Source organism: Lepidochelys olivacea (genome assembly GCF_965140295.1).
Source record: "Lepidochelys olivacea isolate rLepOli2 genome assembly, chromosome: 8".
NCBI lineage: Eukaryota > Metazoa > Chordata > Testudines > Cheloniidae > Lepidochelys > Lepidochelys olivacea.
Genome location: NC_140418.1, coordinates 49,351,099 through 49,376,733, shown reverse-complemented (window position 1 = coordinate 49,376,733; position 25,635 = coordinate 49,351,099). Strand labels below are relative to the sequence as shown.

Below are 25,635 nucleotides of genomic sequence, written 5' to 3'. Positions count from 1 at the left end.
GCTTTCAGAAAAGACCTCACTCCACACATTTTATAAAACAGTAATATTTATACAGTTGGTTGATTCAATTGCTTATCACTTGAGGTTCAGCCCCCCTGTCTTTACAGAGCAGTAAATCTTTGCAAATGTTCTTTGAAAAGTAAAACCTAGACTAAGCCTCTCTCTCCTGAGGGTGCAGAGACGCCAGGCTGTCTCTTCCCCTACTTGTTGGTTTGATACCTCTCTTTACCCAATATGTAAAAATGGGCCTTCATTGTCTTTTCCTCATAACCAGGCTGGTCGGAGAATAAAATACACGTTCTTTGGCTAAGATAGACAGTGCTTATGCATTGCTTGCCAAACACATTTTAAGAATATAATTCTAGTGTGGATTCATAACTTTTTGTACACATCCTACAAGAATACAAACCATCATGCTATAAGTTTCCTACTGCTTAACTGGTCGGCATTATTCTCATATTTGGGGCCAGAAACAATGAAAATTCAATCTACCCTTTGTTCTATACTGTGCTACACTGAGCAAAGCAGAGTTGTTTGTTTCTTTTGTAGCCTTATTAGGACTTCCCTAACATGGAAAAATTGAGGATGCCCTACCAATAAATGACCTGAAAGAACAATGTTGGATATACTTTCAGAAAGACAAACGATCTTCAAAGTAATGTGCGCAAGGCCAGGGGAGGAAGGAATACTTCAAACACATAAGTGACAACTAGTTACTTCAGTTTATTATGTAGTATTATAACTACCCTTTAAATACGTAAGTGGGAAAGCTGTGCATTAAGACCCTGAAATCTGACAGTTTTCTAAGCACTTCCCTGCTCACAGATAAATCAAGAATTATGGGCCAGATTCTCAGCTGGTGCAAATCATTGAACCTGGCCTGTTATTTGTAGTTATAAGTTTCTTCTATTGTTTTCATACAAAATATGCCTCACAGGTAAGTCTGTCCAATACTTGAGACCTAACAAACAGCAATGATTGGGTTGGAGATAGGGCAACCAGATAGCAAGTGTGAAAAACTGGGACAGTTGGTGGGGGAAGGTGCCTATATAAGACAAAGCCCCAAATATCAGGACTGTCCTTATCAAATCAGGACATCTGCTCACCTTAGTTGGAGGAAAGACGAGAGACTAATGCTTCATCAAATTTTATCACCTAGGTTTGCTGCTGATTTGTCAGAATTTTTCTGCCACTGTCTATGTTCAAGTAGGTGAAACAAAAGACAGCAGCATAAAAACAGTTACAATTACTAAGCAAAAAAAGTAAGCATATGAAAAACTCCATAAATAGTTAAGTACCTGATCTTGCAATATACTGCATCTCTTCTCCAAGGTGCCAAGCATCTTTAATTCTCAGTGAAGTCAATGGAAGTTGAGGTCAAAAACAAGCCACATGATCAAGCTCTAAGCGTTAAGAAAGTCTTTAAAGCTGAATAAAACTAATTTCTATTAACAGTGTATTTTAGGCAAAGTGTTTTAACAAATACACATCACTGATTTTAAATAAGATCTTTTGTCATAACTCCTGTTCATTATTTTCATTAGATAATTTCATTCAAATCTGATATCGAACTACCTCAATGTATTTAACAATTGTATTCCTTAATTGGATATTCATTTATTGCACAATGGTACTGAAGAAGCAGCGTACAATAAACTATTATTGTTTATTTGTTTAGCACTAATGAGTTTGGCACTGTGCACTATGCAAATACCATCTCAACAGGTTTAACAGATTAGAGAACACATTTTCAAACAGGTATATGTGCATTTTTTGTGCATGCCATATAAGCTGAAATTGTGGGCACTAATCAGAGCTTCCCACACCAGCTCAAATATGCACCAAAATGTGTACACAATTCATTGAAAATCTGGGTTTAAATACTTTATTAAAACATTATTAAAAATATATTTCTTTATGAGTCACTTCATTCCAACAACAAAGGTTACACTGAGAAAACAGGAATGGGTTGGCTTTCCAAGTGAAATAATATGCCTCAACTTCTACTAATTATTTCTAATAAATATTCTCAGTTCAAATGGCATAATAGCTCAAAATCTTCAAAGCTGCAAAAATGCAGCACTCCCGAAATAAATCAAAAAGCTACTAGAAATGTTTGTAAAGCATGAGACCTTTCTATCTCCTAACTTTCAGCATTATAAAACTCAGATTATTATTAATTTACACCAGAAAATGACATGCTGTCCTGTCAGTCTGAGCGGACACTTGAAATAACCTTCCTTCATGAAGAGCAAAATGTATGATACTTAGAAAGATTGGCGATTCACAAAACATGGCATGAACAATCTAAGAGTGTGGAGAGAACCACCTTATACTTTGTCTCCTAGGAAAAATAGATAAAATTAAGGCAGCAGAATCTGCTACGGCTATTGAACAAACTGAAATGAAACAAAAATAAAATTGGGCAACAAGCTCATAGACAGCACACAATGATACTAATACCTGAAGGTATGCTCTCACAAGAATTATTTCACCTAATATCCAAGCAAATCATTAAGAAACTGATATACAACACAGAACAAGTGTGATATGATTAATAAGAATTACTTATATGCCATTTTCACCTTTTAATGAGAAGATCTTAACTGCTTTTATAATGTTTAGATCATTGGATATTTTTCTCTTTTTTCTTAGCAAACTGCAGAAAAATACCTTATACATTATCAATTACAGAAGATTTATATGAGCCTGCAGTCACACCACCCTGTGTGGCAATCTTATCTCTAAGCAGGTAAGGAGGTCATGCCTACTCAATATGTAAATAGCACACAGCCAAGGAACAAGCCAGAGGCTGGAAGAAAAATTCAGTAGGTGAGAGCTTTCCACAGAGTTAGTATTGAGCAAATTTCCCACTCTAAAACAGCGTCATGAAACAATGTGCAGCCAGAAGTGCTTTTTTTCCTAAGCAGGTTTGAAACCATAGTTTGGACAAGTTGTGGTCTCCAAAGATCCCAAGACAAATTTTCACAAAAGTAAAGTTGTTAACCTACATCCCCTAGCCATAAATCAGTTTGTAAAGGTCTTTGCGGTAAATACTTGTCTTATTAGAAGAAGAGAAAGTAGTCTATTTAGAAATAATAATAGCACTTCACTGCAAAAACTCATTATCGAGAAGTTGCTGGACTTGAAAATGAACAAAATCTTGCCTCCTACTGGTGCTCTCATACAGGTTAATATTAGAAGTAGACCACTAAGCAGCAAGTTTAATGTCAAGTGATGCTTCCCAGGTCACTCAACAGGAGGAATAGAAGGTGCTCTACTCTAAATGGAAGCATAAACTCACCCACCCTCAGTTAGGACAAACAGATGAAATGTCCTGTACAGGAGAAATTTGCCAGAAAGTTGCTACGCAAATATTCTTTTCTAGTTTCCTTCTTTAAAACAGCCTGCACAGGCAGCTGGTATGCAATCCCCTTTTTAATTAGAGTCCTTTATTGTTTAATTAGTCCCAGAACATTTAACAATGTAAGCCTGCATTGTGCATTGGGATAAAAGATGCTTCTCCCTCTTGGTTCTCACTTAATATCCTCTGTTGCTGCTAGAAATAACAAGCTTGATCTATTTTCTATCCAAATCAATGGCGTCTTTCCATGTTAGAAATAATCCTCAAATCTACAATGAACATTTTAAGGCTACTTTTGCAGTCAGAAATTAACATGGGGGCTTCCTAATAGAAACAGAAATTATAAAGCTTTCAAAGGACTTCAAGGTATACTGGATTTACTCATATTTAAATAAGCTTTGGCTCACTTCCAATTTCCTTCATCTTCTATCTTCCAGCTGCATTAGTTAACTTAGAAAAATGAAGATTAACTAGGTGTATTAAAAGCAAAGTATATTAAATATGTAGCAAAGTTTTTCCCACTGTACAAATATAGTTATTAGAATTTCAAATGTTGAAAAAATAAATGCTTGCACATGTTCTTAACAGGTTTACATGGGTTATTTGAAGGTTGATCTTTTACTTCAAGCTTTTCTACTCAACTTGTGCACAGAATTAACAGGAAAATGCATAGAAATAGCTGTATTAAAACTCTGTTAGCATAAAATTTAGTTCAGCTCTGTGGAAGAATGTGCTCCTCTAGAAGAGGAGCTCAAACTAAGTACTTTTTAAAACCCCAGGGTTGACCAGAATAGAAGAAAATAAGACATAATGGGAAAATTCTTACCCTGATTCTTAGCTAAACCCTGGGTGGTTTGGAATGCAAAATCTACTTATTAGTTCAATTTGTTCTTTAATTTTGGACCAGAGACTACTGGTAAAGGGACCCAGCCCCGAGCCCCGCCCCCACACACAAACTCCATCCTGAAGCCCGCACCCCAAACCCTCTCCCACACCCCAACCCACTGAGCCCCCTCCTGCACCCCAACCCCGCATCCCCTGCCCCAGCCCTGAGCCTGCTCCTATACCCCAAGCCCCTCAGCCCCATCTCAGAGTCTGTACCCCTAGCGGGAGCCCTCACCCCCCTCCTACACCCTAACCCCCTGTCCCAGCCAGGAACCCCCTCCTACACCCTGAACCCTCATTTCTGGCCTCACCCCAGAGCCCACACCCACAGCTGAAGCCCTCACCCCCTCTCACGTCACAACCCCCTGCCCCAGCCAAGTGAAAGTGAGTGAGGGTGGAGGAGAGCGAGCGACGGAGGGAGAGGAGCTGGAGGGAGTGGGGCCTCCGAGAAGGGACGGGGCCTAGGGGAAGGGTGTTCGGTTTTGTGCAATTAGAAAGTTGGCAACCCTATTTTGCTGCAAGCAATTTTTTTTTCAGAGGACATACTTGCAAGTTTAATTTTACATTAGAGACCATAACACCTCCTTATTTAAAGGATCTATAAAGACCTGAAGCCTTAACTCTGGGTCTTTTCTTTTCCCATTTAAACTGAGATAGTATGAAAAAAATTAGGAAACTTGTATCTGATATCACAATAATATGACAACAGCTGGAAACAAAATGAATATATTACCTAGTTTATTCTTTTTAATCAATGAGATTCTAACCAGCCAAGAAATAGTATATTTATTCCACGTTTCCATAACTCCCCTGATCCGTCTCAACACTGGCATTTATAGTGCCTTCATTCAACTGGCCCCTCACTGGATGGCAATTGCTTCCCTGTATCCATTTCAATTTGTTTTTTGAAGAGATTTGTTCTCCTGATTTTGTAATTTAACCCCAGAATCAAACTTCCCATATTTTGAAACCCAGAAGAATCTCCGGAAAGGTTGTTCTCCAACTGAATGGCCTGCAATTACCTTCTTGGCCCAGATACATGCATTACACAGTGAGCAAACAGAGCTAATTTTGGCTGATTTTTTCCCACTTCCATTCATTTAATTAGTTGATTATATCTAATTTTCTGGGCAAATGCTTCTATTTCCATAGCCAATAATAATGACAAGCATGGACAGACTTGTCTGGTTCCCCTATACAAGTCAGTTCTTACAGAAATACAGCCGTTAACTCTTGCCTGAGGTTCTTCATACAAATCTCAGTCCATTTAAGGAAATTTGTATTGCATTCACATCCAAATTTATCACCCCATATAACCCCAAACACATCTTACAATGACAATTTTGTTCTTGTTCTCAGCATACTAAATAAATCACTTTCAATTCTCTTTTAATATTGTCTGCTAATTGCCTGTCCTTGATCGTTTGTTCCTGTGTATGCAGTTAAGAAACATACTTAATATTTTATCTAGCACCTTACCAAACAGAGAAATGTGATTTTAAACTGACAGCATCCCATTAAGTAATCACAGAGAACTTGAAAGAACAATAATTCTCGAGCTGATTCAATTCTGGCAACACTAATAATAGTTTGCCTTGTTCTATTATAAGTTTGTTTTTTTCTTAAGAATCAAGCCACAAAATTTAAGGAAACATGAAACATTAATGAGATGCATCTAGGATAGGAAAGATTTTATTCGTTTTCAAGTCCGGCAAGTCCTCTGCAGTGAGGTGCCTTTATTATTTCTAAGTGATAGGCCATTTTTGCCTCTTTAAATAATAATTCACATTTATATTGAGTCTTTCATTTAAAAGATTTGCAAATTGATTTATGGATAGGATGTTGTGGGTAGGAAACAGGGCTTATGAACTGTAAACAAAACCTGATAAACTTTATAATGTGATTGATACCTATGTGCCAAGTGTTGTCTTTGGTGAGAGATCTAAGATACAATTGACCTGGGGTGTACGTGACTGGTCCTTTCAGACTGGGAGTAACCTGAATATTGTTGCACCTTAGAGACTAACAAATTTATTTGAGCATAAGCTTTCGTGAGCTACATCCGATGAGGTGAGCTGTAGCTCATGAAAGCTTATGCTCAAATAAATTTGTTAGTCTCTGAGGTGCCACAAGTACTCCTTTTCTTTTTGTGAATACGGACTAACACAGCTGCTACTCTGAAACCTGATTATTGTGATTTTTGGTGTAAGGGATCATCTATCACAAAGGCAGGCTTGCCTGGGTGGCAAGATAGACTGGAATACCCAAGGGGGCTGTTCATGACTCCATGTTGAGGCTTACAGTGCTTGAAGAGTACAATGCTTACAGTGCTTGAAGAGTTCATACTTGGTGGGTGAAATCTAATTATGGAACACACTAGTTTGGGGTTTGTGCCCTGGTTTGTAACAGTCTGCCCTAAGTTGGCACTCACATTTGTGAGCCACTGCAGACAGCCTGACACTACCACCCATTCCTTTTCTCTCTCATCAGAAATGCTTTCCTGCTTCAGTTTCCCTACCTTACATGCCATTTGTCCATCATAGCAGGTGGCTTCATTTAGCTTGCCTGCTTCTGCAAGTTGCTTCTCTCAATGTTGTGTCGAGAACAACGGACATGGCTCTTGGAGGACAAGGTATGTCATAAATCATCTTTCTAATAAGGGGAGAAATCTTTCTTTCCTGTGCTGAGTTTAAAAAACCCCAACCCCACACAAAACACAGACTCTAACATTCACAAAAGGGAAAACAAAATGTATTTAAAATGCTATTTTGATGTGCTTGCATCGTTAAAAATTAAAATTAAATATCCATTTTATGTTGTCACTGAACTGTACGCTGAAATGTGGAAACATTAATTATGAAGTTACTTGACAGTACATGGTTAGACAATTAGAAGTATTTTTTGCATTACTGTTTGTCAAATTATGACGTTTTCAAGAAGTTTGTACATTATTAAAATTCCAAATTAGAATTACATTTATTTTTAGTATCTACCACAATTTAATTCATCTTATGGTCCACATATGATGTATTTCCTGCTGCCTGCCTACAAGCAGTAATTTTCCATGAAGTCAAGCAACTAGATCCTCACTGTGGGTTATGTCAGGTCAGTGCTGGAGTATTTTCAAAGCCTCCAGACACTAACATTACTCTCTTCGCTACTTGAGATAGTCATAAGTAATGATGACTAGATATTATACATTCAGTATTAGAGACCCTAAGTGTCATTTCCTCATTCCTGCTTAGGGACTAAAGCCAAAGTTTTCCTACTTTGTGCCTCAAGTTAGGTCCCTAAATCCATATTTGCAAACATTTAATTAAAGATAATTTATTTACTCGTTTGCATCCAAGTCTTCTACTGTAAAGATTCGTACTTTTAGAGACTATGCTACCAAGAGGGCAAGAAACCCAACAAGACATCGAGTTTCCAGAAATGAACCTAAGCATTGAATACTTATACAGGGTTCGCAAATATCCACAAATAGGAAAGGTCAAGTGAAGAGCAATGAAAATCAGAGAATGTAGAGACCTCCCATCAATGAAAGGCTAAAAAGAGGGTGACTAGTTCAGAAAGGAAACAAGTAAGAGAAGAGGCAATAGAGGCATTGACGGGTACAGAAAAAAATAAGGTGTGCATTCCTATTTACCTTCTTTTCATAATACAAGGGCAAAAGAACACAATGAAATTAAGACAGGAAATTTAAATTTTGAAACCGAACAATCTATGGAATTTATTATCACAAAAATTTATTGCAGCAAAGACCTTAGTAAGATTCAGAAGAGGAGCAGACATTTATATGGATAAAATACTGAGTTTTATTATCCAAGATTAAATTAACATTTTTTTTAAATACCAAAGAAAATTCTTCAAAATATAAACCAACCCTGAATTGACAGGGTTTAGGGAAAAACTTTCCCTATTGGCAGATTATTCCATAATTGTCCATTAAGAGGATATCTGGTAACAGCCATCACAAGAGACAAGACATCAGAACAGATGGACCTTTTATCTGGTTCACTATAGCAATTCCTATGTTCCTAGGTTTTGTAACAGCTTAAAGAGATTTTCATAGAAAACAGAAAAAGTATTATATGAGCAATAACTACATGCAGAGAAACAACAAACTATATACAATATTAGAAGAAGGTATACATAAGGCAAAATGATCTTAACATACAAAGTGAAATGACATTCAACCCAGCAATTTAAAAATACGCTGTGGTGAACAGAAGAGTTGAACCTGGATTTATTGTACAACACTGCCCAAGCTAGCCGGCCATCAGATATTTATTTCAATTTGTAATAAAAGTCCAAAGTTCTTCACGCACATAAACATTTAAAAAAACAAAACAATCATTGACAATAAAGAACCCCTTCAAAGTCCAGTAAAGTAAAGGCAAACATCCCTCAATGCAAACTACAACCACTCAACCCCAAGAAAAGCATGAGAAAACAGGTAATCTTTACAATCTGCCATTAAGATAAAGATCCAAACCTTATGAAACTAAAGGGCGTGGGCCAAGATCTATTGTTGTGGGTCCCTAACTGGAAACACCATGCCACCAGCCCACTTCCATTTAAACGTGAAGGCTGTTAGCTCAACTACCACAGCTGACCTTAAGTGTTGCAGTATCATGCAAGCAAAGAAGCGGTCTACACAGCAGCCAGCATTCAGCAGGTCACGCCCAGAAACAAAATGCAAGCTTCTTGATACACAGTGGCATGTGCAAAGGCTGTTCCATTCTGCAGGTACATAGAAAGGCTACTTCCATGCACCCCACCCCTTTCCACCCATTTAAAAGCTAGTCACAATGTGGCAGACTGCACAGTAGCAATCCAATCTGGAAGTTACAAAGGCATGCAGTAGTATCGCACAGTCTACATTCAAAATGAAAAAGTCACAACCTTCTAACAAAGTACAGCTAGAAAAAAGTACTCTCTGTGAGCGAATTGCAGAAGTTGTGCTGAGCTTCTTGGGTGGTATGAAATGTGCTTTTTTCCCCCTCTTGGTCTGCCAGCATTACAGGCGTGTATCAGATTTCTATCACGCATATTTGTTCTTAGAGTGGGTCTGTGATGTATTGCAATGCCGTGTGCTGGCCAAAACCATTGGAATAGTGGAAGGCACTTACACTTAACTGCTGGTGCACCTGCATTCATTTTGTGTGTAGCTCTTATTGAACCAGTGGCTTTGAGCCTGGACCAGCATCCAAGGTGCCAACATCCTGTATTTTACTTATGTTGCACCAGTCCGGTCTGGACCTTCTTGGATTGCCTGTGTTGGGGGAGGTGTGTAATTCTGGACTTTGTCCCCTTATAATTCAATGTCCGTCTTCCTTCTTTTACTCCCACAATTCTTTCCTTCGATTCAGGGAAATCTGGCAGTCACTGTTACAAAATACCGATATGTGCACACAGTGTTTTGAGTGCTCTCTTGTGGTTTTCTAATTACAATACTACTTAATACAAGCAATTTCCTGTTGGACTACATTATCTAGAATCATTCACAGGAAGTTGAATGTTTCTGTGTCTAGAAAGTGGAGAAACAATAAAGCATGGTGTATACTTAAGATAGGATAGATTTGACGTTTCTATCCTCTTCTGTAGATAAGCTTGAGAAGTTTATTGAGGGGATAGTATGATGGGATTGCCTACAAAGGCATGTGGCCCATCTGTCACTGCTATTACCAAACAATTTAAATGGCCAGAGATGGGACACTATACAGGGAGGGCTCTGAGTTACTACAGTGAATTCTTGCCCAGGTGTCTGGCTGGTGAGTCTCCCCCACGTGTTCAGGGTCTAACTGATTGCCATATCTGGAGTTGGAAGGAATTTTCCCCTGGGTCAGATTGTCAGAGACCCTGAGGGGTTTTCACCTTCCCCTGCAGCATGGAGCACAAGTCACTTGCTGGTTCGAACTAGAGTAAATGGTGGATTCTCAGTAACTTGAAGTCTTTAAACCATGATTTGAGGAGCTCAGTAACCCAGCCAGAGGTTAGGGGTCTATAATAGGAGTGGTTGGGTGAGGTTCTGTGGCCTGTGATGTGCAGGTGGTCAGACTAGATGATCACCATGGTCCCTTCTGGCCTTAAAGTCTGTGAGTCACCACTCTTATCTGCAAATCCAGCACACAAGAAACCAAGAGGAACCCACACTGTGAACTGTAGCAACAAAAAGGCAAACCAATTCCTTCATTCAAAGAACTTCATGCCACCTTTGTTTTCCCTCTCACTGTTCTTCCCTGTCTGTCAACATTACTTCTGTCTTCCCTAAATTGAGCCTCTGCCAAGTAGCTCTCATTAAAGCCTCTATCTTGACCAGAGACTGGAAAAGCTGATAGACTGTGCAGTCTGGATCTGATATAGGAAGACCTTAGTGCTAGGTATCATATGTATACTAAAGGCACTCTAACTCATACCACTTAACTATCTCCCTTAACAGCCTCAGATACATGTTGAGCAGGAGGCATGACAGAACAGAATCCTGGAGTACTGCACGTGAGAGTGTCCACTATGATAAATGAAGGGGCGGGAGGGTAGTTCCCTTTTATGGACACACAGCCAGCAGTTATAAAATCCCTCTTAGTAGCTGTTCTCTAATTGCTCTCACTGCTATGCATAGGTAAAAGGAAGTGAGTGGGCACCTGGCCAAAAGAGCCAATGGAAGGATAGACCTTTTTAAAATTAAAACAAGACTCCCCTTTTGTCTGTCTGTTGCTCTCCTGGGGAGAGGCGGACAGGACAGCAGTTATGCTGTAAGAAGCTTGGGCCAGGTACGAAAAAATCATCAGTATTATACCTAGAAACTACTCATTTAAAACCCCAGATATGTAAATAGATCAGGAAATGTCTAGGAAGACGCGATTAGGTTTATCCCTTTTATTTCGTTACAGCTTGTGGATTCCTCTGTGCTAAGCCCAGGTGCTTTTGTTTTGCTTGTAACCTTTAAGCTGGACCTCAGGAAAGCTATTCTTGATGCTTAATCCTTGCAGTTGCTCTTTTAAGATCTAGCAATAGCCTGAGTTCCCAGATGTATTTTTTCCTTTTTTTTTTTATTAATAACATTTACTTTTTTTTAGAATAGAATTGGATTTTTGTGTCTTAAGAGATTTGTGCACATGTTGTTTAATTAGCTGGTGACAACAACTGATTTCCTTTTCTTTCCCCCCCCCCCCCTCCTCTTTCTCAACTCTTCCCTGGATGGGGGGGTGAAAGGGCTTGAGGGTACCTCACGGGAAGGAATTTCCAAGTGCACCTTCCTGGGCTCTCAAAGGGGTTCTGCACTTGGGTGGTGGCAGCATATACCAATCCAAGGTCAGAAATGGGAGTTTAATACAAGCCTGGAGCGGCCAGTATTAATTTTTAGGAGCCTTGCGGGCCCCCACCTTCTGTACTCAAAAGTGCCAGAGTAGGGAATTAGCCTTGACATCCACAGATAAGCAATTGCCAAAATGTTTTTAAACTGTCAGAGAAAAAAGAATGGGGCTGGTTCAACTATCCATGCTAGGGTCCACAAATGTCCATGTTAACAGTATCTTGTGATCAAAGACTGAAGATGGATCCAACAGAATGAGCATGTACCCTTAATCTTCAGTCACCAAAAGATGATCGTACTACAATTCAACCTCCCTACCATAACAAGGCCTAAAATAAAGATCCCCAGATGTCTTGACACTCTCGATATTATCTGAGCTGCTTTGCCACAGCCTACTCAATAAACCTCCCTTAAAAAGAGAGGTTGTAGACATTGCTCTAATTAAGATTCTCTGTATCAAGAGTTTAACAACTGCTTCTTTAAAAGATGCTAAAAAGGCATCACTGACAATTCCTACTAACAGCTGAATTGCTCTCCATTCACCTTTGCTAGCCAAGATAATCAGGGGTACAACTTCTCGGGTTGCGACCCAGCACGTTGAGAATGGAAGCAAGTGATACTTGCTGAAACACTAATGGGAAAGTCTTTATATTTTTCTCTCCCCCTCCCATTCATCTACCCCACGCACAGTTACACCACATAGGACGAACAAAAAGCATGCTACAGCCAATTTTAAACGTAAGCCTTTGAATGACAAGCCCCTCTCAGAACAATTTGAAACACAGGATGTTAAAACAACACAAATTGTATAGACTTTGTTAATACCTGCTAGATCTCATAAGGTCTTTAGGTTCTCACTTACAGAATAAGACCTCACTAGGACCGGCATGAGGGCCAGTGAAAGATGTAAGCAGAATGCAGAACATTTAAAGTGAAAATAACATCTTCACTGGGGAAAAAAAAAAAAAAAACACTTCATCTCATTTCACTAACCATTTTATCCATCATATGCCAAATTATATAAATCACCAGCTTTTGTATATTTGTAGTTGATGGGGCAAAGTTCATGCCTTCAGAGAAAAAGATTTCCATTCAGCAAAACTGAGTTTTCAAAAATTTCATATGGAACGTTAGATGCAATTGTCCCTTAATAATCTTGAAAAATATAAGCCACCTAGAAATCCTTATCTTCTATTAGTTCACGAAAACCACAAATTGCAACTACATATTTCTGTAAGGCAACAGTTTGAAGATCAGAGTCATATAAAAAAGTAATCAACTTTTTTAGCCCGCAATAAACAGCTTCCCCAATGTTAGAATGGATGGGAGGAATAACAGTGAATGGATTTGATGCAGCACACAACAAAATGGTGGTCTCCAAATGGCGGTCTCCAAATGGCTCCCAGAGAAAACTGTGTCCAAATCACAAAAAACAGTATCAACTGACACTCCTGCTGGCAAGGCTAAATAGGCCATGAAGATCAAACTCTTCTCTCAATTCCAGGAGCAACTTTCTCACCTTAAAACCCCAGCTGACTGGTCAGATTAAAAGGTACAAGCAACAACAGGATAAGATAGAGTTCCATCTCTCTAATGTCTCTATTTAAGACTTGTGAGGGCACCAGACACTAAAATGATGGCACCCTACGCATGCTACTAATTACTACTAGTATAGTAGTCAGGACTGAGTCATACTGGGAGGACATTGTGAGAAGTTTGCATTGCCATTGCCCATGCTGTATGTTTTCTGTGGACAGAAAATTTCAGTCTCTGGGGCTATAAATCCAGTACATTTTACAACCACAACGTAAAACTGGAGTCATTACTTGCTTCCATCACACTCATCTTTGTGGCTATTGTTTTAAATCAGATAAAACGACAGTAATATGTGTTTTAGAAACATAAGATAGATAAATCTTATAAAACAGGATGACTAGTCTGAAAATGCACAGAAGCTTTGTAACTTTATGCTAATGATTCTCAAACTCTGGTCCATGGGCATCAGTAGTCTGGGAAGCCTTTCCTGATGATCTGCAAAAACTATTAGGACACCCAAGCACCAGAGGCATTGCGATGTGGTGACAAGAGGTGATCCAAGAGAGGATATTCCACTCACAGAGTGGTCCACAGAATGGAAAGTTTGCAGAACCACTGCTCCAGATTACTAATGATGCTATGCACTGGAAACCAGGTGATGAGAAGAGGAGCCAAGTCTCTTCATACTTAAATATACTTTTTAATATTCTTATATAAAAAAGCCTTTGCCAAGATCATATTCTTTCAATAAAGAGCAAAAATTAAAATAGCATCAGCCTCCAATTGCTGTGTAACAAACAATAAATCTTAAATAAGACCCAACATTTTAAAAATAAGACTATGCAGTGGTTGTTATCAAGGCAAGCAGAAAGTTAAATGTCAAACATTACTATGGATATAGGTCACTGGATTCTATTGTTAATTAATGCCATCCAGCAGCTACCCACAGCAGGGGGTAAAGTGTGTTCATCACCATTCAAATTACTTTTTTTTTTTAAACAATTCTGCACACTTGTCACTTTTCAGCTACACAAAACTGAGGTTCTATATAGTTTATTCTAGAAAACAAAAGCATAAATAATTTTTACCTTTGTGATGAGAATTCTGTATTTGTCCAACATGGCCTGGTTGTCATGGCATCCTGCTAGCAACTGCCAAACCTCTGCCCTTAGTGCCTCTGGAACGCCACTCTTCACCAGTGTAGACAGTCCTTTTGGTCGCACAGCAAGGTTATTGTGCCTGAGAAAACAAATTAAGTGTTTACCTCTCCTATATGAGGAGACAAAAACATTCAGTATGAGAAATACACGGAAAGTTTTCTGAGTATGTGTGTTTTTCTCAAAAGTACAGTCATGACTAATTCAAACCATAAATATTTGTTTCATTGCTCATATTTGCAACTACTTCTCAGGTTACTAACAAAACTGCCACAAGAACTCATATCAGGATTGGTGACAAAATTTGCTGAATTCCCAAAATCAAAATTTGCTCATTACCCAAAAGGTCAACATTAGAGAGGTTTAATCAAGACTAGAAAAGTGAAGAACTGAAAAGGGAGCCAAGCTAGTCAATGGAGAACAAATTGATAAATTAAATTCATTGTCAGCAAGTGCAACAATCTGTAGTGCACAGAACAGTTTCTCTATTCATACACATAGGTGAGCTCAAAATTAACTAACTATTAAGGAAAAAGGCATAGCCATAGGGAAGTTCATTTAAAGCATCTGCTCAATGTACAGTTACAGTTTAAAAAAGCAAATAAAATACATTGGGTATCATAAAAAGAGGCACTGATAATATTTTAATATTATTGTTATAGAGGCACTAGTTACAGCTCCATAGTTAAAGCTGAGTTGAGTTTTGCTTGTAAAGCAGGGATTCAACCTTTTTGTTACTTATGAAGAGTATACAGTGTTTCCACCAAATTAAATTTGTTAGTCTCTAAGGTGCCACAAGTACTCCTTTTCTTTTTGCAAATACAGACTAACATGGCTGCTACTCTGAAACCCACCAAATTACAGCACTTCCTTTGAGTACTGAATTAATTTTCCTAAGGATTTACAAGTAAATCTATTAATGAGTGAAAATTAATTAAAAAGTATTTTTAAAAATAATTTAGCACTTCTCTATTAGACTTCTTGTCCACTGCTTCTCAACCTAGTCCCAACTCCCTGCGTAGAAGATGGAAAAGATTCATGCATGGCTGGGACATATGTTTTTAAAAAATTAAGACATAATTCACCTGTGGAATTCACTTCAAAAATTGAGAGAAAGGGCCTAGTAGAATTTAAAAAGGATTACATAATGATAACAGCATCACTGCTATCACGTGCAATTACATTAGATGGGTTAATCATGTACGACACATCAACCATCACATTTCGCAGAATAAAATCCCACCCACTAATCACCTAATGAAAGGGTGAAGTTTCTCCCATAAGTATATTTTGTAATTTTCAATTAGAGAGATTTCAGAACTTCTTCTAAAAACATCAGATACTGTCCACTGTCAGAGACAAGACACTGAACTAGATGGACCATTGCTTTGATCTATCACGGCAATTTCCAAAAATGCAGCAGAAGGTCAGTGTTTGAACTGATTCTTTGGTCTCAAACACAAGTTACACACACAGTGAGCATGAACTAGTTAGCGAGGTATCTATACCCACGAGAAAGTAGTTTAAGATGTGTTTGGTAATTATTTATATAGTGTCATTGCTATGAACAGACAAGTAAGAAAACCAAGTCCCTACCCCGCCCTGCCCGCCGACTTTATAATTTAATTTAAACTGAAAGTGAAACAACCACCAACCAGGCAACTGGTAAGAAGGGAAGAAAAGAAAAAAGAATGGAATACTATTGTGATAAAACCAAACAAATAACTATGCCCCCAAAATACACCAAAGTTTAAACAGTCTGAAATGGGGTGATGAAGTTCATCAATTCTGAAGCAATAATTCCATAAGATACATGCTGTACTTTCGAGTGAGCTTCCCACACCTGCACATTTAACTACAATTTCTTTTTATTTGTTAGGTAATTTACAGAAACCAAAGCAAAAAAATTTTCTTTGTAAGTAAACATAAAGGCCTACTTAATTCTGAGCCTTTTAACGTGTAGATAAATCCAACAAAGAGATAAGATTGTAAACTTTCACATGCACATGAAAGACAATAAGCAATTCTTCACTACCAGCAGCAAGAGCACACAGATAATAATATACAGTGATAGTCAAGAGAGCAGAATACTGTACTCCATTACCATCATATATTTCCAACTTCCAAGCATGTTCGAGCACTGCATGCACAGGATCATAACTGATTTGTTACATAAATACTCAAGTACATTAATTTTACTGCACAGATAGCACTTCTCGATAGTTCAGTTTATATTATAAAATAACCATGCAGTCAAGCAAAACTCTGTACCTTTACAATTAGCAACTCTTCAGGTATCTGAGTGTCTATCTGGGAAATAGTTTAAACTATTAATATTCCTTGCTGTCCATTTTACTGTAGAAAATAAATATGTATGCTTTTTATTTTCTCTATTGCCAGATGACCCTCTGCCATCTGTTTGGCTGTAGAAATGGCTTTTAAAAAAAAAAACCACAAAGCTTTGCTTATCCACTTATTTTTATCATATACACCGTTTGGCATTTGGAAAGGACTAGGTTTCTCATGGCTACTGGTGGATTTACATCTTTAATTTCTTACAAAGTGCATTTATTATCTTGGCTACACTTCAGCAGCTGTTATTTAATAGGTCAAAGAACAAATACAGGATATTATCAGAGATGCCAAGACCTTATGATTATGGCCTGGGAAGACATAACAAAAACAATAAAAAATTAGAGTTGCTATAAATATTTCTGGTTAAAGACTACTAAGTATGGCCATTATCTATGTACACATCAGAAGCTATTATCCACATCTTTTTGAGAATTCAGCTGGTTATGACAGAAGTTCAGCTCAGAAAAATAAACCTCATTCTAAGGATGCCCTACAAACTGTGACTTATTAAATAAATGAGAAGATAGTCCCCTATCTTCCATTTGTTTGTTTGTTTTCTGCTTATCTTGTTATGACTTCTTTTAGGAAAAATCTCCTACAGACTACATCTATGCAATTTTTCTGTCATATCAGTCCACCCGTTTACAGTAACATTAAATGACAGGTAGCAATTAACAAGCAAGAAGTTTTTATCTCCAAAACAATCAGTGCACCAATTCTCAAGACGGAAATGTTAATTTCTTGCAAAGGCATGTATCCTCTTTCAGCATATGCTGTAGTGTTTGGCACGTTGGAGGAGCTTATTTTATTTCATCTATTTTTAATTTTCAAACTGTTACTTTTCTGATCAGCTGTTTAATGCTATACTTTTCAAAAAATCCTGGAAAGACTAAACAATTCCTCAAAAGTTCAAATACTGAACAGGCGAAATTCATCTCTGACATAACATCAGTGGAGTTACACTAAAGCTGAATTTGGGCAAGCGTGTTTTAGATTTAATCCATTTCCTCCTACCTCTCATTAATGCAAGCCTGGATTAAGGCAATCTGGGACTTCAGGCACATCTCCAAATCCCCTCCCAATCTGAGGTGGTGGTAGTAGCGAAGACCATCCACACAAGAATCATCTCCTAGGGCAGTGGACAGCCTACCTGTTCTCTCTTTGGGAGAACTTATACAGTATACCCAATTTATACTTATACAGTATGCCCAAACCTATCTCTACATCTGAACATGCTGGGGTCAGCACATGACCAGCAATGCCCCAGCCCCACCTAACCGCACAGAGGTCTCAAGGTGGAAGCATCCCTTCTACCACAACAGCAGAAGGCCCTGTAGAGCAGTGGTTCTCAACCAGGGGTACACATACCCCTGGTGGTATGCAGAGGTCTTGCAAGGGGTACTCAACACATCTAGATCAGTTTCTCAACCTGTGGGTTGTGAATTTCAGGGGGGTTGCAGGACAGGTTTAAAGGGGTCGTAAGTGTGGGGCTGATGTTAGGGGCTGGAAGCAGGACAATTTCCCAGGGCCCCGTACTACGGGGGCCCCACGAAGCTAAGATACGTGCTTCAGCCTTGAGCATCAGGGCTTTGGCTTCAGCTCTGCCACCCTAGGCTCTGGCTTCAGACAAGGCTCACAAATGAAAAAACAGGCACAAGTATCACACTGAAATGTAACTACAATATTTATATTCCCTTATTTGATAATTATATGGTAAAAATATGAAAGTAAGCAATTTTTCAGTAATAGGGTGCTGTGACACTTTTGTATTTTTATGTCTGATTTTGTCAGCAAGTAGTTTTTAAGTGAGGTGAAACTTGAGACTTGACAAATCAGATTCCTGAAAGGGGTACAGTAGTCTGGAAAGGTTGAGCACCACTGCTGTAGAGGATGGCTCCTGGTGCCACCACCTAGACAGAGGACTCTGCTGGGTTAATAGTAGCAGAAGGTCCCCACAAAGAAAGTCCTCAGATAAACTAGCAGGCAGAGGCCTGCAGCAGCTGTTCTTCAAGCTGGTTGAGGTCCTTCCCCTCTGGCTCACTACTCATACCCTGGGTGTTTTTCAGGAGAATTTGCATATGAAAACTAAGGATGGAAAAGCGCTTTGCATTCCAACCTAATCTTATTTAAAGACTGAGTGAGTGTTGAAGCTAAATCCCGCAGCAGATCCATTCCATCCCATTCCTTCAATTACATTTTTCTAAAATTTTAAATTCTTAAATGAAAGTCGGGTATAACTCTGCAGTGGCACAATTTAGCAGAAACAACCAGAATCTTATTATTGTAACCCTATCACCATATTAGCACCCAAAGAGTGCTAGGTACTTTACAGAAAAATAAAATACCCACAGCACCTAATGATCCTACATTTTAATAGCAGACTTGATTCAACGGTTGAAAGCAACAAAACAGAGGCAAGATAAAGAATAGAGTCACAAATAATAAGGGAATAAGGATCATCTGGTTTGATGTATGCATATTTTGCTAGTTCCATAACACACACACACACAGTTTTTGTTCTAATCTATTTCCCACTTAGCTCTGAAATCCCAAAAATAACATTCCATCCTTACTGGCACTATACATGTAGCTACTTCATTCCATGAACGTGTTTCTTTTCACAAGCCTAGGCAGTACCCACTATAGTTATTTGCAAAACAGTTTCTATTACAACCTTCAATTTGCAGATGCTCATACCTTTCAACCTCCACATTGTGGCCTAAAATTTTCTATGCTCGGTCTGCATCTCAACAGCATTTTATTTTAATTTGGGTAAAACTCTTCTGGACATTTCTGAGTTGTGAAAAGGTGAAACGAATATGTTTTTATCAGTCTGAAAAAAGTTGCAACCTGTTTTCTAGGTATTTGAAAATTTCTAAGATATTTCATCAAATTGTAACTTTTCACCAGGCCTTTCATGTATCCTGGATTGCCTTCTTTTGAAAGATGTAAACATGCATTTGTTCACCTGGGAAGACTAAGTTTTCCTCAAACATGTAAGCCCTCAATTTTAATTTTTCTAACCTTGTGTCAATATGCATTTGAATGTTAACTTGAAATTGAGAATTTTGCCAAAAAATACATTTGATCAAATTTAATTTGGTCTAACCAAGGCAATTTGAAGTCTGTTACATGATTTAAAAACCTCTTCCTGGCATCTGAGAAAACAGATCAGTGTTCCCTTGGGATTCTATCACATATAGGACCAACAGAAAGAATCAATACCAATGAAACCATAATACACAACATGTAACATCATAAGGAGGAAAGATTTGGGAACAGACAAATTAGTACAAATTAATAAATCAGGTTATAAAGATAAGCATTTAAACAGGATGGGGAGGGGGGAGCATGAAATGAACCATGTTTAACACCAAGATTGAGTACAATAATTAGTCAAATAAACCTCGGAAAATGCAGTAACACAGGGACCAGGGCTTTCATGGAAGCACTGGGAGAGAGATCCCCAGAATAACCACCAATTAAAAACACAAGTGCTAATCCTTTATGCTCTGGGTTTAAATACATGTTTTCATATGGAGCATCTCTACTTTATAATCATAACTAAAACGTTTGGGGGTTTTCTAAATGGAAAAAGAAAATTACAATTTAAGCCAAGGGAATTTTAGGCCTTGTATTGTTTTATGAGCCTTTATCTGCTCTTCGGAAGGGTGAAAAGGTTCAGTATTTAAAAATCTAAATGAGAAAGTTAATATTTACCATCTCCCCAGTAATTCTCCCCAGGAATACAAGACCTTCTCAGGACAATCCTTAGACACATCACCAGTACCACTTGAGAGTTCATTATCGCTTTCTGCAAAGAAACAAAAACATGCACACATTTACCAAAGTGCTAACAGATTTATAGAATAACAATTTTTTCTGAAAAAACAAAACAGTTATAGGAGACAACACAAAAAAAGGCAGAAAATACAAAGGAATATGGAAAGCTTGAGGATTTGTGCAGACAAGTGAGGGATGAAATGTAAGATGCAGAAGTTTAAAATTAACACATTTAGGAAAGAATGCACAACAGACATAGATTAGGGAACTAGTATCTAGAAAGACATTATGTGAAGAGACTTGGTGGCAATCAGTGACGCATTAAATAAGAGTACTCAGTACTATACTACTGCCAAATACAAGCCAATTCCATTTCCAGGTTTTATATACAGAGAAATTTCTCATCAAGTAGAGCAGATTATATTAGTCCCTTACATTGCACCACACCTAGGACACCATGCACAGTTCTTGCCTCAGAAACTCTGATCACACTCCACAGTGATGAAACAGTATCTTACTGAAAAAGATCCACAGAAGAGCAGCAAAAGTGATATCGTGACTTGGAAGCTGAAATTATATGGGAAGTTAGAAGTGAAGAGGCAATAATCTCAGGAGTGTTAAGGATAAGTGGCTTTAATGGAGAGTTAGATACAGAGGTAAAATGGATGGGATGAGCCTGTGAATCAGAAATTATGTTGAAGATATGGGTGACAGGGAACATTTTCTAAACAGTTTAAGTGAGTTAGGAGTCTAAATCCCGTTTTCAAAAGTCACCGGGGAAACTGACCAGCACAGCTATTTTGGTATAATTTAGCTATAACAGAGTAACTCCCCCATATGGACACTATTCTGGAATTACATCAATTATGTTCTGGAATACATCATCGATGCAGGGAGCTATTCCAAAACAGCTATTGCAAAACAGTTATTCCAGAATTGCTATTTCCCTGTGGAGACAAGCCCCAAATCTCATTGAGTTCAGGTTCCTAAATCACTTCTGAAAATGGGACTTCACTATTGAAAAGTGTACTCTAAACAGTTATATGCTTTGCTAGCTAAGATATATATCTACAGCCCAGGGGTTGTTTCTGAAGCTTTACCACCCACATTCAAACCTCAAGTTTCACAGACAGAAATTTAATGAAGTAGAGAGAGAACTCTTTCCAGAAAGGTTTCAGAGTAACAGCCGTGTTAGTCTGTATTCGCAAAAAGAAAAGGAGTACTTGTGGTACCTTAGAGACTAACCAACTTATTTGAGCACAAGCTTTCATGAGCTACAGCTCACTTTATCGGATGCATACCGTGAAAAATACAGAAGATGTTTTTATACACACAAACCATGAAAAAATGGGTGTTTATCACTACAAAATGTTTTTTCTCCCCCCACCCCACTCTCCTGCTGGTAATAGCTTATCTAAAGTGATCACTCTCCTTACAATGTGTATGATAATCAAGGTGGGCCATTTCCAGCACAAATCCAGGGTTTAACAAGAACGTCTGAGGAACAGTGTGTGTGTGTGGGGGGGAAATAAACAAGGGGAAATAGGTTACTTTTTATAGTGACTTAGCCACTCCCAGTCTCTATTCAAGCCTAAATTAATTGTATCCAATTTGCAAATGAATTCCAATTCAGCAGTCTCTCGCTGGAGTCTGGTTTCGAAGTTTTTCTGTTGTAATATCGCAACTTTCATGTCTGTAATCGCGTGACCAGAGAGATTGAAGTGTTCTCCGACTGGTTTATGAAAGTTATAATTCTTGACATCTGATTTGCATCCATTTATTCTTTTACGTAGAGACTGTCCAGTTTGAGAGTGATCGCTTTAGATAAGCTATTACCAGCAGGAGGGTGGGGTGGGGGGAGAGAAAACCTTTTGTAGTGATAAACACCCATTTTTCATGGTTTGTGTGTATAAAAACATCTTCTGTATTTTCCACAGTATGCATCCGATGAAGTGAGCTGTAGCTCACGAAAGCTCATGCTCAAATAAATTGGTTAGTCTCTAAGGTGCCACAAGTACTCCTTTTCTTTCGAGAAAGGCTCATGATTAAAGACTAGATTAATCTCATAGGGTATTGGCTGGCACAACTGAAAAGGAAATGGGCTTGATGTCACAAAGTGTTCCCTCTCAGGTGCAAGACTTAGTGGGGTTACATGTGTTTTGTGTACTGGGAAACAATGTGACCACAACCATTATATGGAAAGACAGTAACTCATTTAGTTGGGTTGACCTAATCCTCCATTCAATCAGAATAATTTGAGGAGTCTATGAGATAATCTTGGAGCTTTTTTTTTTTTTTTTTGAGGCACATGAACTTGGAGAAGATTCTTCTTAAGCTGTGGAAGGACTGGCCCAAGAGCTTTTGGAGCAACATACCTACCACAAGATGTTTACAGTCAGAGTGGAAGAAAGGAAATATCCCCATTTTGCAGATGAAGAACAGACGTATAGAGAGTTTAAGTGACATGCCCGAGGTCTCACACCGTGTCAGAGCTGGGAACTGAACTCGGATCTTTGAGAGTCTCAGTCCACTACCTTAACTACAGGAAAATCCCCTCTGGTCTCACACTGAAACATTTCACATTGCATATTAGATGGCATCAGATGAGAGCAGAGTGGTACTGACGAATTTATGGCCAAGGTGGGGCCAAATTAGACTGCCAAAAGAAATTATGAGATCTTTGTATTTCACATATATCAGAGGACCGACCATCACCAAAAATAAACACAGATACAAAGGAGGACCTGTTACCATCTATACAAACTTTTTCCTGGTTCCAACCACTGAAACCACAGATTTCTCATTATATGTTTACTAGTAATTTTAGGTCTTTAAACACAATCTTAAAAGCAAAATAAAAACCCAATACTGTTAAATATTCAAAACTAGTATGGTTTAGAAGATAACTGGTACTGTGATCAGGCCCAATCACAGCTCTTTTGTACCACTCTGGCAGCACAAAAGAGTCGCTGCGATGTTCCCATTATCCTTGGAGTCCCAAAGCAGCTAAGTATAGTTCAGAGCAGGCCTGAGTATGCTTTAAACTTTGCCCGGGGGCAAACTATCCCAAGAATCCAGAGAGCACAAAAGGTGGCTTAAAGCAACTTTTGCTCCACAAGAGAGTGTGACAGAGCTCAGCCACACTCTTGAGTCTCTGCCAACATCTTTAATTTTCCAAGAATTTTCAACATTTCATATTAGAAACAAGTTGATATATTGAACTACTGATGCCAACATGTAGAGGAGGATCTGTCCAACATACTGGCATGATTTCTCTCCTAACTAAATCTTCATCGCTGTCACTCTGACTCCAAGTACAGGTTCCTAATTAATAATCTCAGCAGTTGCCAAGTACAAGTCATTAATAAAAACATACTGGTCCTTGAATTTGACAGCCAACAATGAGGACAAAGATAGCTCATGTCTTGCACCTCAAAAACACTCAAAGCAATGTGAACAGAAATACTGGTTTGGAAAAACAGAGTTCCACAATCTCTTCCATTTCAAACCAAAACACAATTCATGAAATTCTTTGGGTCAGAATCAGTTTGCATGGTTTCATAGGTCCTGAAATAAAGACGATGAAGGTTTCAGTGAATCCTGTTGCCCCATTTTTTTAATCTCCATGCAGTCCTACAGGCAAAATTTTGATTTGATGAGTTCATATCCTTTTGTGCAGGTTCACTGGAACCAAAAGTAGAAACACTGAGCTCAGAAAAATCAATTTTCCCTTATAAAGCAAGGATATAATGATAATGAAGTTTATTAAAATATATGATAGTAAAATGAGACCGCTTCCGATAACTTGAAGAACTCATTATGGCCCATGGAAATGTACTGTATTTTGAAACCCAGATCTGCAAAGCATATTATTAAATTCTAAAGCAAGTAACGGAAAATATTGTGGACTCATTCTCCTTATCCTTACAACCTGAACAATAATTAAAATTTAAAAACAGTAATTTTTAAAAGAAATTTAATAGCATAAATGAAATTTTAAAAATTCTCCCGTCCTGATTTTCCCAGCTAGATCAGATACAATTCTTCCCTCTTCTCTCCCTCAGACACTAAGTAGAAATGGATTCTGCTGAGCAGATCCATTATTGGTTACATGGGGTAATTCAGCCAATCACAATAAAAATAGGACATGTCCCACTGATCTACCTGGCCCAAACCTGAAGCTCATTACAAATAGAAACTTCTAAATCCAGAGCAGAACAAAAGCAAAAATAATCAGAAAAATTTCCAAGGTTAAAGCTTAATAAATAAATAAATAAATAAATAAAATCTTGAGAACCTGAGTGGTAATGTATGTTCACAGGTAAAATGGTTCTACTAAACCACTGCTGAAAATAAATGCACAAGAAATATTCTTGCAGTTTGAGAAACATATGATTAAGCTCCACAAGATATATTCCAGCCTGGCCAGCAACACCAGAAATGAAGGTTACTTAGCCTACAACTGAGGTTCTTGGAGATGGACTCTGCATATTCACACTCTTGAGACATGTGCCAACCAGTGCCACTGAACAGTGCAACCTTTTAGTAGCAGTGCCAATATGACCGCTCACATGGCCCCTCGGTGCTCCTCTCCTCAACATCTGAGCATGTTCTGATGGCAGGGTTGTAAAAGCGGGCACTGCAGTGGTTGCCACCTCAGTTCCTTCCACCGCTAATGCAGAGCCCCAAATAGTTAGGACTTTGCAGAAGAGGGAGGAAAAGGTACAGAGAATGAATATGCAAAGTCTATCTCAAAGAACCTCGGCTACAGGTAAAGAACCTTCTTTCCTTCATGACGTAAATCAAATCCACCCTAAAATATAGTAAAGCTTTGAGAAACTTCTATATTAGAAATATAGATTTTCCATCTAGTGGTGTGTGAAACACTGCAATTGCAGTTAAATGTACCCTAAGCGACAACAGATAAACCCTCGTTCTTTAGAAACAATACTTCAAATATGGATTGAATAAGGGCTACCCAAAGTGAAAATTTTTTCCATTTCAAATCATAACATTTTCTGGTTGATTGGCTTCTAGCATTTAGTAACACATGCTGTACATCTAGAGAGAAACAGTACTCTAATTCTGTCAGAGATTCTGTCAAATTTAACAAAAGTGGATACAGAGGATACCTTTGCTGCTATGACAGAAAGTCCTATGACAGTGGTAATACCCTGAAGTTTCCTTTGAAAGGAGGAGCTAGTTCACGTACCATTGCTGTCTTGGCCATTCTGGAGCGA

At 38.3% G+C, this 25,635-nt stretch overlaps 1 protein-coding gene across 2 annotated transcripts in view; it reads right to left on the bottom strand.

Annotated features, from left to right (window-relative positions):
- The window catches only part of RABGAP1L (RAB GTPase activating protein 1 like), a 528,106-nt gene that overhangs the window by 356,748 nt on the left and 145,723 nt on the right, over positions 1-25,635 (bottom strand). For both annotated transcript variants that reach the window (XM_084635917.1, XM_084635918.1), the window contains exons 12-13: positions 20,333-20,426; positions 14,189-14,339 (exon numbers count right to left, since the gene is read on the bottom strand). In XM_084635917.1, the coding sequence (XP_084492043.1) occupies positions 14,189-14,339; positions 20,333-20,426 (245 nt within the window). The remainder of the gene's footprint in view (positions 1-14,188; positions 14,340-20,332; positions 20,427-25,635) is intronic.